At 36.1% G+C, this 15,575-nt stretch overlaps 1 protein-coding gene across 4 annotated transcripts in view; it reads right to left on the bottom strand.

Annotated features, from left to right (window-relative positions):
- Positions 1–15,575, bottom strand: part of Pak3 (p21 (RAC1) activated kinase 3) — an 82,375-nt gene that overhangs the window by 51,300 nt on the left and 15,500 nt on the right. Inside the window, exons 2-6 of one of the 4 annotated variants that reach the window (XM_038316410.1) lie at positions 13,617–13,717; positions 11,256–11,318; positions 9,620–9,664; positions 8,280–8,433; positions 7,322–7,359 (exon numbers count right to left, since the gene is read on the bottom strand). In XM_038316410.1, the coding sequence (XP_038172338.1) occupies positions 7,322–7,359; positions 8,280–8,433; positions 9,620–9,664; positions 11,256–11,318; positions 13,617–13,717 (401 nt within the window). The remainder of the gene's footprint in view (positions 1–7,321; positions 7,360–8,279; positions 8,434–9,619; positions 9,665–11,255; positions 11,319–13,616; positions 13,718–15,575) is intronic. The other 3 variants (XM_038316411.1, XM_038316412.1, XM_038316413.1) reach the window with 3 other exon arrangements.

The following is a 15,575-nucleotide window of genomic DNA, read 5'->3' as shown; positions in this document are numbered from 1 at the left end:
CCTGGCTAGTGCTTTTTCTTTGACTTCTTTTCTTCTGGTTGTTTTGTCCTATACTTGTTTGTTTTTTAAAATCTTGTTTTATTATTATTTTTAGATGACTGTTTGTTTTGTAATGCAAAAGAGAAAGCAGGGTTTTGAATTTGGATAGGAGAGAAGGTGGGGAGGAACTGGGAGAGAGGAAACCACAATAAGAATATATTGGATGAAAAAAATATTTTTTCTATAAGAGAAAAAAAAGGCTAAAAATGTTGCAGGCTTTGGAGTTTTATTCTGGACTCCTATTGGAAGTTCAGCTCTGGAAACTGCATGTTATCAGTATTCCTAGGCAACTGTGATGGGCACTCATCAAGTCACTGATCTAGATGAACAAAAAGAACCAACCTGAATTGCAAATATCACCTGAGAACTCTGTCAATTATACATGCAGCCGAGTCCTCGAGGCACTAATTATGGCCTATAGTTATTATTGTTTTTACCTTGTACTTGGAATGGAAGCTCAGAGTTATAAATATATCATTTCATTATGAACAGTGTGATCAAAACAAAATATGAGAGTCAAAAATTTGCCTGCAAATTAAAGGTGAGGTTCCTGAAAATAGTTGGATGACAACTACGTACAAAATTGATAATTAGAATTAGCGACATGACTTCTTTGGTAAAGTGCTTGCTATGAAAGCATGAGGATCCAAGTTCAGATCCCCAGAACCCATGGAGAAAGCTTGGCATGGCAGCACAAGTCTGTAATCCCCAGCATTGGTGTTTCAGAAATAGGGAGATCCCTGAAACAAAGGTGAGCATTAGCGTACATGAGATTATAGGCGATGCCCCTGGATTCAATACTCACTACATAGCAATGAATTGAAAACCTAGAGATAACAACAGTGTTTATATTTCATTTTCTACCCAAGCTACAAAAGGATGCCAAGCATTGTAATCAACCGAGTGTGTATATAGAGTATTCAGTTCCAGTTCAGTTGTTCAGATCCCATTTGATAACCAAGTGTATACATAATGCACACTGTGAAGTGTGCACTTTCTTTAGAGCCAAAATAAAAGGTAAAATTACAGTTTCCCATCCACAATGACAAAGTGTCATTGGAGTTTAACCTCACTCAATTGAAGGGCACAAAATTCAGTTTACTCAATCAGCAGGAACTTTGTCTTAAGAACACACCTTATTTAACCAATTACTGCTACTTGACTTATCAGCCTTTCAAAGACAAATTGTCCAATAAGAACCATAAAATCTTTAAAAAGAGATCTGCTTCTCTCACAAAATAGCATACTAGTCTTTTTATCTGCCCATATGTTATTTTAAGCATATAATCAATCTTACAATTTATATTAGCATATATCAATTATGCAAGATATTGGGTTTAATTTTGCCCTTTTCACACGTGCATGTCATATACATTGTACATATTCATACCCAACATCTTATTGCCCTTCTCTTCTCATCCCTCCAGCCTTCTTTCTCTTCCTAAACAGTCTTCTGTACACATTTATATCTTTATTTTTGATTTTGGTGTTTTTTGAAACAGAGTTTCTCTGAAGCTTTGGAGCCTGTCCTGGAACTAGCTCTTGTAGACAAGGCTGGCCTCTAACTCACAGAGATCCACCTGCCTCTGCCTCCTGAGTGCTGGGATTAAACACATGTGCCACCACTGCCTGGCTTACATTCTTATCTTTTTAAGTCTAGATTTTGCATATGAGAAGAGTATGTGATGTTTGTTTTTGTTCCTCATCCTTCCATGTCCAAATAATAAACATGTCTAGAATTCAAGGCTAGTGTTCATTCCTATTTCCACTAACTGACTTGGGACCCTCATTACTGCTGGTCTGGTAGCACACATTTTTCCCTCTAACTAGTCATTCTTCATCCACTCTTACCTTCTGTTCTTAATTAGTGTTGGACATTTGCTATTAATTATTTCCCATAAATCATAAGCTTTAATCACCTAACTGCACTGCTCCAAGACACTTAAAGGATTTCCCACTGTATACTGGAAAAGCTAGATTGCCTACAATTCCACGTAAGGACCTCTGGGATTTGGTCCCACATTAACTTTCAAGGCTAAGCTCTCCAATTCATTCTCTTACATAATCATCATTCAAACCCACATCCCTTCCTGTGTTCATTAATATGGTCTTTCTTTAGCTTTTTTTTTTGTTTAGAACTGCCACAACCATCTTCATAGATGCAACTATCATATACACTTCAAGATCTAGCTGAAATGCCATTTTTTACATGATAGATTTTCTAAATCAACATCCATCAAATATGTATCACTTATCTATTTGGTATGAAACACTGAGTGTAAACAAATGAAGACAAAGGATTGCTTCTTTTAGAGTCTCCACATCACTGTAATATCGCTCCCATGAATTTACATAGCAAATGGATACACTTAGTAATACATAATACCATCTACTTGGTATTGCAATTTTTGGTTATACTTATCTTTCTCTAAAAGAGTGAACTTCAGATCTTGTGAGGTTGTTATAAAGAGGCATGTGACAAACACATGCTACATAAATGAATATGTAATTAGTTTGATTTCCATAGAGCAAGATCATATTTTTCTCATTTTACAGAATATTCCATGGTTACAAATGCTTAATTTCAACTTAAAAAAATACACAGAACCTCAAAAGAAAAGTTCATATCTCAAGAGAAAGTAAAATGCAATATACACATCATCTTAGCAAGCCATCATTTAACATAACTAACATGCCTGAAACATAAGAACTTATTTTCACTCACAACTGGTCAAAGTGTTGAGAAAAATTATCAGTGGGTGCTCAGTTACAAATGAGACATCTGTATACTCTGCCCACCCCTGCCAAGGCTCAGGGACCTTTATAGAAGAGGGAGTAGAAGAAATTTAAGAGACAGGGGTCAGGGAGGACCAGCGCACAAAAGTATCAACTGGGCATGACACGACCAATGCACTCATGAACTCACTTCACCTGCGGTTTGCCTGCACAAGACATGCACAAGATCAAGCTAGTCAATAGTGTGGTATGGATGGGAAGGGATTCATGAATTCCACCTCTGAGGAGTTATAGAGAGTTGGTGGCTTCTGGGAGAGGGAAGGTCAGTTTTCTTTAAGGCGGTAGGTCAACTATGCTCCAGCGGATGGCGCCATACCCAGGAGTACACAGGTTACACAAATTAGAGTCAATTTAAGGGTTATTAAATTTTAAAAAGAGAACATGAAATTAAGAGTGTGTGGGAGTGGGAGTGGATCTGGGAAGGGTTAAATAGAGGACATGGAGTTGAGTATGATCAAAATACATTGCATGAAATTGTCAAAAAATTGGAGGACCTTGGACTTAACATAGTGAAGGGAACCCTGATGGCTCTTTGGCCTGGAGAGGGAGGGAGTGGGGGTATGGGTGGAAGGGAGGGGAGGGAAGGGGAAGGAGGAGGAAAGGAGATGGAAATTTTTAATAAAAAATGAGAAAATAATATCTTAAAAGATCTATGTCTTTACCACAAATACAAGATAAAATTAATCGAGGTGAAGGAAGTATTAAATGTATGCTGTTTCCATTCTGTCTTACTTGCCAGTTTCCTTTCTGTTTTTATTTTCATTGTGACCCAGGAAGCTATCATGTCAAAAAAGGAGATGAATGAACAGATGTAAGAGCTATATTTTGTTCTGACTGAGGGAGTGAGACAAAATTATGGTCACAGACAAGTCTCTTATGTAGAAAGAATGATATTTTTACTGGTGTTTCCATCTAGAAACGATAGTAATAGTAGTAGCAATAATAGTAGTAGCTTATATTTAATGCAAAGCATATGCTGCATAGTATAGTGTAATTATCATGTGCAATATTCACACAAATCCTAGAAGGTAGATACTGTTATCATTTCCATTTAATGTTGAATAAAGAGAAGCTCAGAAGAGAGAGAGGCCTGGAAAAGCTAAATTACTTTCATAAATGCATACAGTTGGTAACTAGAGAAATAAGATTAAACACTATACTCAAATATTCACCTCTTTTTTATTCTGCTTTTTTGTTTGTTTGTTCAAATTTGTGCTCTCTCTCTCTCTCTCTCTCTCTCTCTCTCTCTCTCTCTCTCTCTCTCTCTCTCTGTATGTGTGTGTGTGTGTGTGTGTGCTGGAAATTGAACCAAGGGTCTATATACGTTAAGCACACACATACAACCACTAATTATACCCCTTATTTCCCCTTCCTTTATTTTTAATTGTCCATAAAATATCTGTAATATAAAACTACTGTTTCAAGCAATTTAAGGTGTATATTTAAGAAGAGTCACATTATTGTATACTCAACCAGCACCTTTTCAACTCTCCAAATTAAAACTTTGTGCACATGAAACAATGCAACATTCTCTTTGGCCTCAGATCCTGGAAATACAAATGTAACTCCTCTGTGCAATTCCTGTGATTTTTGGAATCATGCAACATTTATCTTCTTATTATTGTTTTATTTTTTAGGTCCTCAAGATTTATTACATTGTGTCAAATTTTTCTTCCATCATAATGTTGAACAACAATCGAATTTCTGCTTTTAATACATACTTTTGCTTCATCTGCTTATGAATATTTGTGAGGCTTCCCCATTTTTGGCTATCGTAGACACAGCTGCTATGAACACGGGCAAAGAGTTTCTTCAAGGCCTTAATTTCTACTCTAAATGCATACATAGAGGGAGAATAGCTTAATTATAAGGCACTTTTATTTTTAATCTTTGAGAAATTGTCATACTATTTCAAAGCTTTGCCCCTTGCCATAAATTATCTACTGTTGTCACACAGGCTGCCTAAGGGACATCAAGCAGAGCAATATTTACTCTCTATAAAAAAGAAAAATAAGCTTGGCTGTCAACAACTGAGTAAATGACTAGATTACTTCCACCTCTACGAAATCAAATAAAGCAGGAAATAATTCCATCAGAGCATCAAAATAGAAAACCACAGAAAAAGAGGCCTTGCCTGTGATTATATTCTCTCTAGAGTAGAGGACCGTTCTTTTAGTTACTACAGGATTTCCAATCTGTTTAGTCCTTTATAAAACCCTGTGACTTTGAGAAAAATCATCTCCTCTAATATGTCTCAATTTTAAAAAATTAAACAATATGAGTAAGTATAGTATTATCACACTAATCAAATAAGTTTATGTCTCTAAACTTCAATTTCTTCATCTGTACATCTGTAAAATGGGGACAATGGTAGGTTTTATATAACTAGGTTGTAAGAAAGATTAAGTGAATATACAAATCGTACTAGCCCACATTGCACATTGCAAGTATGTTTTCTAAGTGTTTACTAAAGAGAAATTACTATTAATATGATTTTTATTTCAAGACTATCAAAATGAAATATATAAAAATACTTGCTCACAATGTGCCTTTCCCTCTCTGAGGAATGGATGGGAGGTGGGAGGATAGGTGGGGGGAATGGAAAAAGGGGAGAGAGGGGGAACTGGGATTGGTATGTAAAATGAAGAAAGATAGCTTGTTTTCTTTTGAAAAAAGAAAAATTAAATAAATTAAATAATAAAAAATTGCTCACATACAGACAATTATACATGAATTTGTTCATTTTATGTTTTATGTCTATGGGTGGTTTGCCTGTATGTAATTCTGTGTACTATGTGTGGCGACTGGATGAAGTCCTGAAGGAAAGTGTAATGTTGAAGTAAGCATGCCCATGCCAAGATTACCAATGCCTCAGACCTATGAGAATGGCAAGACTTTCTCCTGGAGCAAGTATGGATGTTGATCGCATGTACAGAAAGTTATCAACAATAACTTCCTCCTTGTGGATGCCTGCAACCCGAGACTGGTCCCCTACAGAGACCCCTAACCTGTCACCTTGTTCAGATGTGTATAATAAACTTTACTCATTCAACTGTATGTAATAAAACAAAGTGAGTTTCTGGGCTATTGATGCATCTTTATTAGAGCACACAGTCCACCAGACCAGTTTTTTTGAACATGGTTTTCATTTCTTCATCCCTCATGGCCCCACTCAGGTTAATCCCAAAGCCATGCAGGTCAAGGCCTATGTGTGTGCCTGGTACCTGCAGAGGTCAGAAGAAGGTGTCAGGTTTTGTAGCACTGGAATTATAGATGGTTGTGACTCAAACCCAGGTCCTCTGGAAGAGCAGCCAATGCTCCTAACCACTGAGCCGTCTCATCATCCCCTACACATGAGTTATAATAGGAACTTTATTTGCAATAAGTAAGAACTAGGCATCGTCTGGAAAGCCTTAAGCGAGTTGACGGTTAAACAGTGATACATTCATAAACTTGAGAACATTGCATCAATGCCAGGTGTGACCTATCGACACAGACAAAAACATGGACGCTTCTTAGAAGAAATATGCATGAAAAACAAATTCTAAAAGTTTATATACTGTATAATTTCACTTGCATGAAATGTGTATAAAAGTAAACTTTTGAAAGCAAACACCAGATTAGCGCCTGGTTGGGGCTACAGTGTGACTTGATTATGACAGAAAGTACTCTACAGGTATACTAGAAGCGTTATGAGCCTCGATTTTCTAATGTCTAACCCAAGCGGCCTTGATTGTAAGTTTCCATACCATTTCAGTAGCATTATCTATTTCTTCCTCAATCTGAGGAAACCAGAAATAATATTCTCACTAAGGAGGAATAAACAGAGGCATTTGTGATGATTTCCTAAGGAACTGCTGAAGGAGCTCTGGAGGTTTCCTCTCATCCTTATGCCCCCTCTAAAGAGGAAAGTATAAATAAGGGGTTGGCAAGGTCCCTCCTAACATGAATATCCTGTCACTATTATTAAGTGTACACACTTGACTGCCCAGTATTAGAATATAACTTAGAAGACTGAATGCTTGGTTTGTCTTTTCCCAAAATAGATTGTGGCAAATAGTGGATATTATGCTTCCTTTGAAGTTTTAACTGGAAGTACAGTGATAGTATAGTATTTCCACAAATATCACAATGTAGCCAAATACAATCCTATAAAATAATTTTTGCAAAATCTGTGAGTTTTCTGCAACTTGTGATATAACAAATGTTACAGTTTGTAGAACAAAAATGATTATAGTGATAACAGCAGTATATAAAATTACTGAAACCCTCTGTACCTTTAACAGATAAAATTGATATGTATAGATCTATATTAAATAGATATTTAAAAAGATAAAATAAATATTTATGTTTCTAAATTATGCTTTTAAAAACTTTTTAAAATGTGTGTCTGATAGTTGGACATATGAAACGAAATTTAAGCAATTATATGGCTAGATCTTAGCTCATGAAGATCATGAGAAAGAATTTTTAATTTTTCGCTTACCGACTGATGCGCTGCTATATATCCATGGGCACTTTTATCTGAAAAGTCAGAAGAAAGAAATCACCTTTGTTTCATAAATCCCACCTAAAGTCTGCTTATTTTCAATGAGAAGGAGATTTCAGCATCAAATCTATGGCAAATGGCATGTTTTCGTCTCTAAAATGGCTCATATTAGGCCTAATCATATTTTTAGACAGTCACTTTGTAAATCTTAATGAAGACCTCACTTCAACTGGAGTAATGATATAGTATTTACTCCTTTCTTTTTATGCTAAATGATTGGCTGTACAGAAACAACACAGATGACTTTCCCCAAAAATTAAAGTGATAAATAAAAACGAAAACCGATAAATAAAATATTTAACGAAAAATGAAATATGTACATAAAAGTGAATAAAATCACAATTTGGAATTAACATAGGTATGGACATACCAGCAAGTGAAGTCACAATTGGGTATTAACAATGGTATTTCAATCTCTACAAATAGTCACATAGATGGCTTCTTTTTCCCCACAGCTGGGGGACCCAATGATAAAATTTCTGACAAACACAAAAGTAATTCTGTCTTGTCATGGAACACATAAATTAATCTAAGGGACAAAATAAATTACTAGAGATTATTGTTCACTGATACACTCTTACTTCACGAGCACCCTCAAGGCTTAATCTTAAATGACTGACTAGAGTCATACTAGGGAAGAGCTACAGCTGTGATTGCTTTTTCAAGCTCACCATCACTGCTCCACTGAACAATTTCCTTATTTGTAACATCCAACTAAAAGCTTCGAACATAAGTGTCAAATTCCCACCCCACCTACTGGTTGACTTACACTGAAGCCATCTGCAGACAATACTGAAGCTGACCCTCAATATTCTAGAGATACTTTGGCCTTATGATGAGGCTCTTAGAACTGAGATTTATTCTTTACTCTTTGAATCCCTAGCATTTCCCTTACCTCCTGAAGTAAAGCTCATATATTTCTGGTTGTTGACGGTTTCTTTGGAGTCATAGAATTTGAGGACATCAAGAACGGCTTGTGGGTTCTTCTTCTGTTCCAGCTTCGTTATGTTGGAGGTTTGGAGTAATCGTGCCCATTGCTCAGGAATTCCCTGTAGACAACCAAAGGGGAAAATGGCTGCTCAGAACATTCATCAGGAGCATGTTCCTGTTTCAGTAAAGTTCTTCACCAAGAAGCCCATGCTACCTGTAGGATTACACTTGGGAAACTGAAGTCACATTCTAGATTTAACGTTAGTAACTTAAGAATGCAATCATTCTTTCTTTAATCAAAACACATAGGTAAAACTAGGATTCAACTTAAAAAGGGTGGGTGAGAATATGATTGTGATTAAAAACAAAAGCACATGGAAATCACCTCCATATTAACTCTGCTCATCCATGAAATGAGGTTTACAGCTTAGCTTTTTATTTTTCTGGTGACTCAGGGCAGACATAGCAAGACTTCTCTAAATTTGTGCACAGTATAGTATAGTGCAGATCAATGGTTGTTTTGGTTTGGTTTTGATTTTGGTTTTTAAATGGCTGGAGCTCTTTTGGGGTATGTTTTAACCAGAATATCCTTTCAGATAAAAGGAAAGCCTTACCCATGGTCAGTTTATACTTTCTGTTTACAAAATATAATTTAGGGGTTCTAGGGCTTTATAGTAAGGTCAAATTGGGAGGAGAAAAACTAGAATTGTGGAGGAGCAATGACCACTGAAACACTAAACAGTAGCATTTATGCTGCTTTGGGTATTTTTCATGCAGCTTTCTCTAGGGCATGCCTTCCTCCTCTCCTCCCCCTCTTTCTTCCTCCCTACTTCGTTTATTGGCCACATAGAAGCTGGGGACTGTAAAACAATACCAAAGCCTTGTGAGAATTTGCAATGAATAATATGAAGCATGTAGAGCACAGAGGGGGCAATATTAAGAAATCCAACCAAGGAGAATTATTTAAAATTACAGAGGTTAGCTTTACACCAAGCATTCAGTATTGCCTGCATGTTAAACCTGCAGATGCCCCCATTTTCATAATTATCCGACCTCCAAGCACAACTCGGAGAGAGTACACCATTGCTGAAGCGCATCCAGACACAATTTTTTTTTTATGGCTTTGTCCCATGAAGTCTCGGCAAAACAATGTGTGACGTGGGCCTCCAGAGTTAGGGAATGACAACAAAAAAGTGAGATAAGCCAAGCAACGACTCTACTGCACACACATGAACCTGCTACTGCAGTGCTAGGACATCTCAAAGAAGCACTTTGATGCAAGCTTCTTTTGGGCCTGTGACGCACCTCTGGGAGCTTCCCTGGGCACATCTGTGAGCCATAGAGATCTGGCTGTAATGGACGTAAATAAAGAAAGAAAAGAAAGTTAAAACAGAATGTGGGACAACTTAGAAGGTGGGAAGAGATGAAACCAATGGGTCTGAATGGGGGATTCCCTTTTAAAGTGGGGCAATTATGGAAATAGGGGGGTATTAACTAAACCAGGGACTGGGCAGGTTACGGGACAACGGGTTTAAGAGAATAGAGAAAACAATGGTGTTCCAAAGTTTGGATATATAATTCCACTTTGGGCCAGATGCTTCCTCCATAAATAATAATAATAATAATAATTACCATTAAATGATTAGGGAAATTACTAAAAAGCAGCAACAAAGATTTGGAGGGACAAAGGATGGCATTATGAAAAGCTTCAATATTTATTGTAAGTTGCTTTTATAACTAGGTCATCACAGATAGCCAATGGCCACAGGATGAATTTACAAATTTCAGTTCCCAATTCTGGTTAGCTAAATTTCCACTTCTCATTGGGCAAATCTATGTGACTGAAATTCAAAGGATAGCTATATAACAATATTGAGCTTGATTTTAATTGACATTATTCTGTACTTTGTGGTAATAGTCATGGGTGGCTTTGAGAAAATTAGACTGAAGCCATCCCTTCAGAGCCAGACACTATGCTTAGGTTTAATACGCACTTATATCAGGGAAAGGGAAAACATTTCATTTCACATCTTGCATGAATAATTTCCATTTGATGATATAGTTCACAAAAACCCACTTCCCACAAATAAGATCAGACATAAATTAACAGATTTGTCTATTTTACGACATCTCAAATGCTAAAGAAACATGCTTTGACCCAACTATTTTGATTTAGCATATATGCTTTTGATTCCTGGCATTTATGGTTACTCCAAGCACAGTGAAACAATACTTTTACATGCATTCATCACACAGACTGATGCTAAAGCCTTAAGCCAAAAAATTGGAACTCAGGAGCCCATGCATGATCCCAGTTCTGATTCTAAGTGCAATTAATAGCATTTGGTTAATACTGTAATGGCCAGAGGAGTTATTCAGTGTTACAAATCCAGGTATGCATTGCACATTACCACTAAAGCAGACTTCACTGGCATGATCATTACCATAATCATTAGAATATTTGTAGGTATTATATAGTCCCATGGCACTTATAAACTTTTGTACTAAATAGTTGTGTGATCATCACTAGACAGCAGGAAAAAACTGCTGTCATTTGACGAATTTCCTCCAGATTTACTCTACTTACCACATGACTACACTGCTGACATAATTTCCCTTTTCTAAGATGAGACAAACCAGTTTATCAATGAGACCTGATTACTATAATTTGAGCACATGCCACAATGGCACATAATCAGAAAGTCATCTCATTACTCCAAATTGAGGAACTAATCTAAAAAGTTAGGCAGCTAATTAAGACCTAAGAATCTGAGCATCAGAAGCAGGAGCACGTATCGATGCCTGTATATATACATATACAATAACAAGTAGGTGGACATCAAGCTGGGGGTATCCAGTGTAGCCCAGGAAAATGGCAGCATGATAGAACAGGCCAAGCATTTATCTTATCATAAGAAATGATAATTTATATCACTCATACCATTTTTCCCTCTGATTGACTTGAAGCGACCGTCACAGGTCTAGAGGTCTGGAAAGGGGAGTTCTGAAGTATTTGGGACAAAAATGGCAATATAATGGGTAAGGAATTGTAATAATTTAATAACCCAAATCTCACCTCCCATCCTAATTTTAGCTTTAGGGTCCAAGTATATGCCCATGTATAAAGGTTATAAGAGCCAATTAGCCATTAGGGCAATTACCAAACAACATATCAAACTAGTGTTCAATTATTTAAAAGAGAGGCTCTTGTAAAACAACTGGTCTACAGTTCAGCAAATTGCTCAAAATTCAACCTCCACAACCACCATAATCAAATTTCACAATATGAATTCCCCCAACAGATTATGATATAATGGTATGTATGGTAATTAAGACCCAATTCTAAATACTACCAAGAGAAGCTTTAAAGGCATATTACCTTTGGTGGTTTAAAAGTTAAATGTACTAGAATATTAATTGTAAATAATAGGTTAAGATAATAATGAAGATAGAACTTATGATCATTTAAAAATGAATGTACAAGTAGCTGCAAGGTCATCAAGACAAAAACAAAGTCTTTCAAATTTTCAAATTTGCTCTGCATCTGTCTACAAGGTCAATAAATTTCTATTAATTGATTGTAAACAGTGAATTCATTTCATGAATTTCATAAAGGATGTTGTTTGGTGTGGTGGCATCAGGACTAGAATGGGTGTCTGTCATATATTCCACCTCACTCCTTTCTAAGTGGTCCACTGGGTTCTAGTTCAGATCACAGTGGAAATGGCTGGTGCTGCAGTCAAGATGGTGGGGATTTAGCCTCCCTTTATTTCCATTCAGAACCCAGAAAGACTCAAGAAAGGGCTAAAGATGGGGAAAATGTGGCAAAAGATGTCAAATTGGCAGAAAGAAATAAAACAGTGGAAGTGAACCAGAATGCTAAATGAGAAAACATTCACAACAGAACCCAAAAAGAAAAAGTACAAGAAAAGAAAAATATGGAATAACAGCAAGTAACTAAAGAGAAGTTTTTTGGTCTTTTTGTTTTTGTTTTGTTTTTTAAGAGAAGCATAGCAGGACTAAAGAATTAAGCTCTTAAAATAAAAGAGATAAATTATTAGACAAGACTATGAAGCTTGAGGGCTTTTCCTGTTTTAGATATTAGAAAATTCAAATCTCTTTGGATGTTTTAAAACACACAATGGTCAGATTATAAAATAAAAGAAACTTTTTATTCAATGGGAAAGATGATGGTGGTGGTGTTGGTAACTGGTTTGTAGTTTTGAAATGTGGAATGAAATAAAAGCTGGGCTCACACTAAATGGCATTCAAGTAATTTCTTTGACTCAAATAATAGAATTCACTAAATCATATCTATCTCAATTTCAGCAGTCTCATTAATTCTGAGCATTTTTTCTGCTTGCTACTGAGAACATAGAAATAATTAGCCTACACTAATGAATGAGACCAAGACATTTACTCTGTTTCTATTTCACTCTTGCACTGCTTGCTTCCAGAATTGAACAAATAAAATAATTTCACTGAGTGTAGAAAAATTAATTGAAATATGGGGTCATATTTATAGCAACATCTCTCTCCTCACCATCTAATAAAGGGGTACCAAATAATTTCTTTAGAGGAATAACATGGAATATATCTGAGAGTTTGTTCTATTTGAGTACTGCAATTATCCAAAAAGGGAATATATCTAGGCTTATGTCACATCCAGATAATTCATTTTGACAATTATTATAGAGGATTTATATATAATCATATGTTACCACATAACTAACTACTAATGCATATGTGATATGCAATTATTACTATTTCTTCCTAAAACATGGGGCTTGTGGTTTTTAATGTCTACAAAATATACATGTTAATGATCTTAAAAATAATCTATGATCTCAAAAATCAAACAGGTGAAGAGGCAAATTTTACAGAGACTTTTGGTTAGTGTAGTTAGCCGATCTGTGTAATTCAGGACTCACCATAAAGCCTGAATTATTCAGATGAACTGCCTTCACTGACCAAGCTGAATAAATTATTATTTGATTAGCTCCACATGATTAAAGAACAGGTTCAGGCAGGGTCTCCTTACAATAGCTACATTTCCTGTGCCTTGGCAGATAAATATTTTCAAGTAAGTTGAATTATAAGGTGATCAGACACTTTTTAAGGTGGGCAGAATAATTTTATCAATGTTGTCTTCCACTTTCTATTTCTATGTATGATTATTCAGGAAAAGTCCATCTCCAATCTAACATTTTGGAATACAGCAATTCTTACTTGAAACCTATTTTCAAAACAGAAATAGGATTTTTTTGAATGGCTTACAAACCAAAATAAGAAGCTTACTTACAGTGAATTCCCCGGTGACTGCATCAAACCCCACATGAATCGTATGTTCAAAGTCTGAAGGAAGAGAGATCTCTGGGCGTTCTTTCTCTTTCTTCTTATTGGCTAAAGACAAAATGTTAACATGTATTTATCTGACATATAGTTTTGGCTTCCATAAGCTGTATAAGTAGGCTCATCAAAACAATTTTAGAGAGACAGCTGGCTGGTTTAAATCTTAAATTTGAAATTTAAGATTCAGTATTTTCAGGAACATATATGCTGTGTATCTTAACCTCAGTTAAGATGTCGTTGTGTATGGCAAGCTTACTTCAGTAATTGATATTATCCTTGCAGAACAGTGACTTGAGACCTCTCAGTTGTTAGTCCAAGTTCCTCTGCAGGCTTGTATACCATAGCGGCCATTTATACTTCACCAGCTATCATTTCTACTTGTTCAGAGGGGCAAATGGTACAGTTTCCCCTTGCTTTTATTCCACTGAAGTAACTCCTGTGAACTTTGTCTTCCTTTTCCTCATTTCTTATTGTCTATGATTACAGGATATGAGTAACAATGTGTCTCTTCATTTCCTTGCCAGTATGATCAGGATTTCTTCCTCATACAATAACAATTATCTGTTTGAGTATCATTGTGTTTGTTGGTTTATGCTTTATACTGCAGTCTTTGTCCTCCTGCAATTTTCTTTACAAAACGTTTTTTTTTTTCTCCTAAACTATCTCCACTCTCAGACACAAACCTACATCTGGCAATTTTCTAATCTGGCTGACAGAGGTGGATCAAGCTATTATATTACCAAATACTTTACATACTTTAAGAACATGCCTTTTATATAAGAAAAGACCAAAATAAAATTATAAACACATAATTCAAAATTTATAAGGCTCTGAAGGACTTTGGAGGTGTCTCTATTGGATGCAGAAGCCTGTTGAAGTAGCTTCATTTATGTTGTAGAATCCAACTTTTGATAGCCTCTATAGGTTAAGTACCACTTGACAAATCTGAAGAAATCTATAGGACATCTACCTATTAAAATGCAGTAAAGCTATACACACAATATTGGATTTACTTTCAGAAGTTTATAATCCCCCTCAATTTGGTTGAAGAGCCTCTTATTTTATGCCCCCACATCTTTATATCAACCCTTCACTTTTTTGCCATTACATAAATTCTCCCCTCTTTTCTACAAACTACACATTTACTGCATCCTCTCTTAGATATAAAAACTGCACATAAGCAAATCTCTATATGGACTTTGCTCAACAGTGTCTCTCTAGAAGGTTGCTTATAGCCAATCTTTTGCCTTCTGTTGAGGCCAAGTGCAAAAAGACGAGAAACGCAAACTTGCTCCTCCTCTGGTTTCTGATCGCAGGGAAATAATACTGCTAACCACCTAGATTAGAGGAGGAGCATGGCCTTAGACTCCTCTTTGGGGAGAAATGGAACAAAGACAAGGTTTATACTATCCATCTCCAATAGATTATTGAAAGAAATTATTCTAAAATATACAAAAATTAGGAAATACGAAACATTGTGGCATTCATAGAATGATGTATTCGAGTCTTCAAAAGGGATGTATGCATTTATGTTTTTTCTTTGGTCCTTTTTTACCTGTTTAGTTGTTTCTGTCCTATTATTATTTGCTTGTTTTAGATTCGTCATATTTTATTTTATTGTTATTCTTTATAAACTTGCTTGTTTTCTAAAAGAGACAGAAATGGATGGTTCTAGATTGGAGGGTGGGTAGGAAGAAACTGGGAGAAGGAGGAGGAGGAGAAATCATGATCATAATATATTGCATTAAAAAAATCTATTTTCAGCCGGGCGGTGGTGGCGCACGCCTTTAATCCCAGCACTCGGGAGGCAGAGACAGGCGGATCTCTGTGAGTTCGAGACCAGCCTGGCCTACAAGAGCTAGTTCCAGGACAGGCTCCAAAGCCACAGAGAAACCCTGTCTCGAAAAAT

This window comes from Arvicola amphibius, chromosome X (genome assembly GCF_903992535.2).
Source record: "Arvicola amphibius chromosome X, mArvAmp1.2, whole genome shotgun sequence".
Classification (NCBI taxonomy): domain Eukaryota; kingdom Metazoa; phylum Chordata; class Mammalia; order Rodentia; family Cricetidae; genus Arvicola; species Arvicola amphibius.
This window is presented reverse-complemented; position numbering and strand designations above follow the sequence as displayed.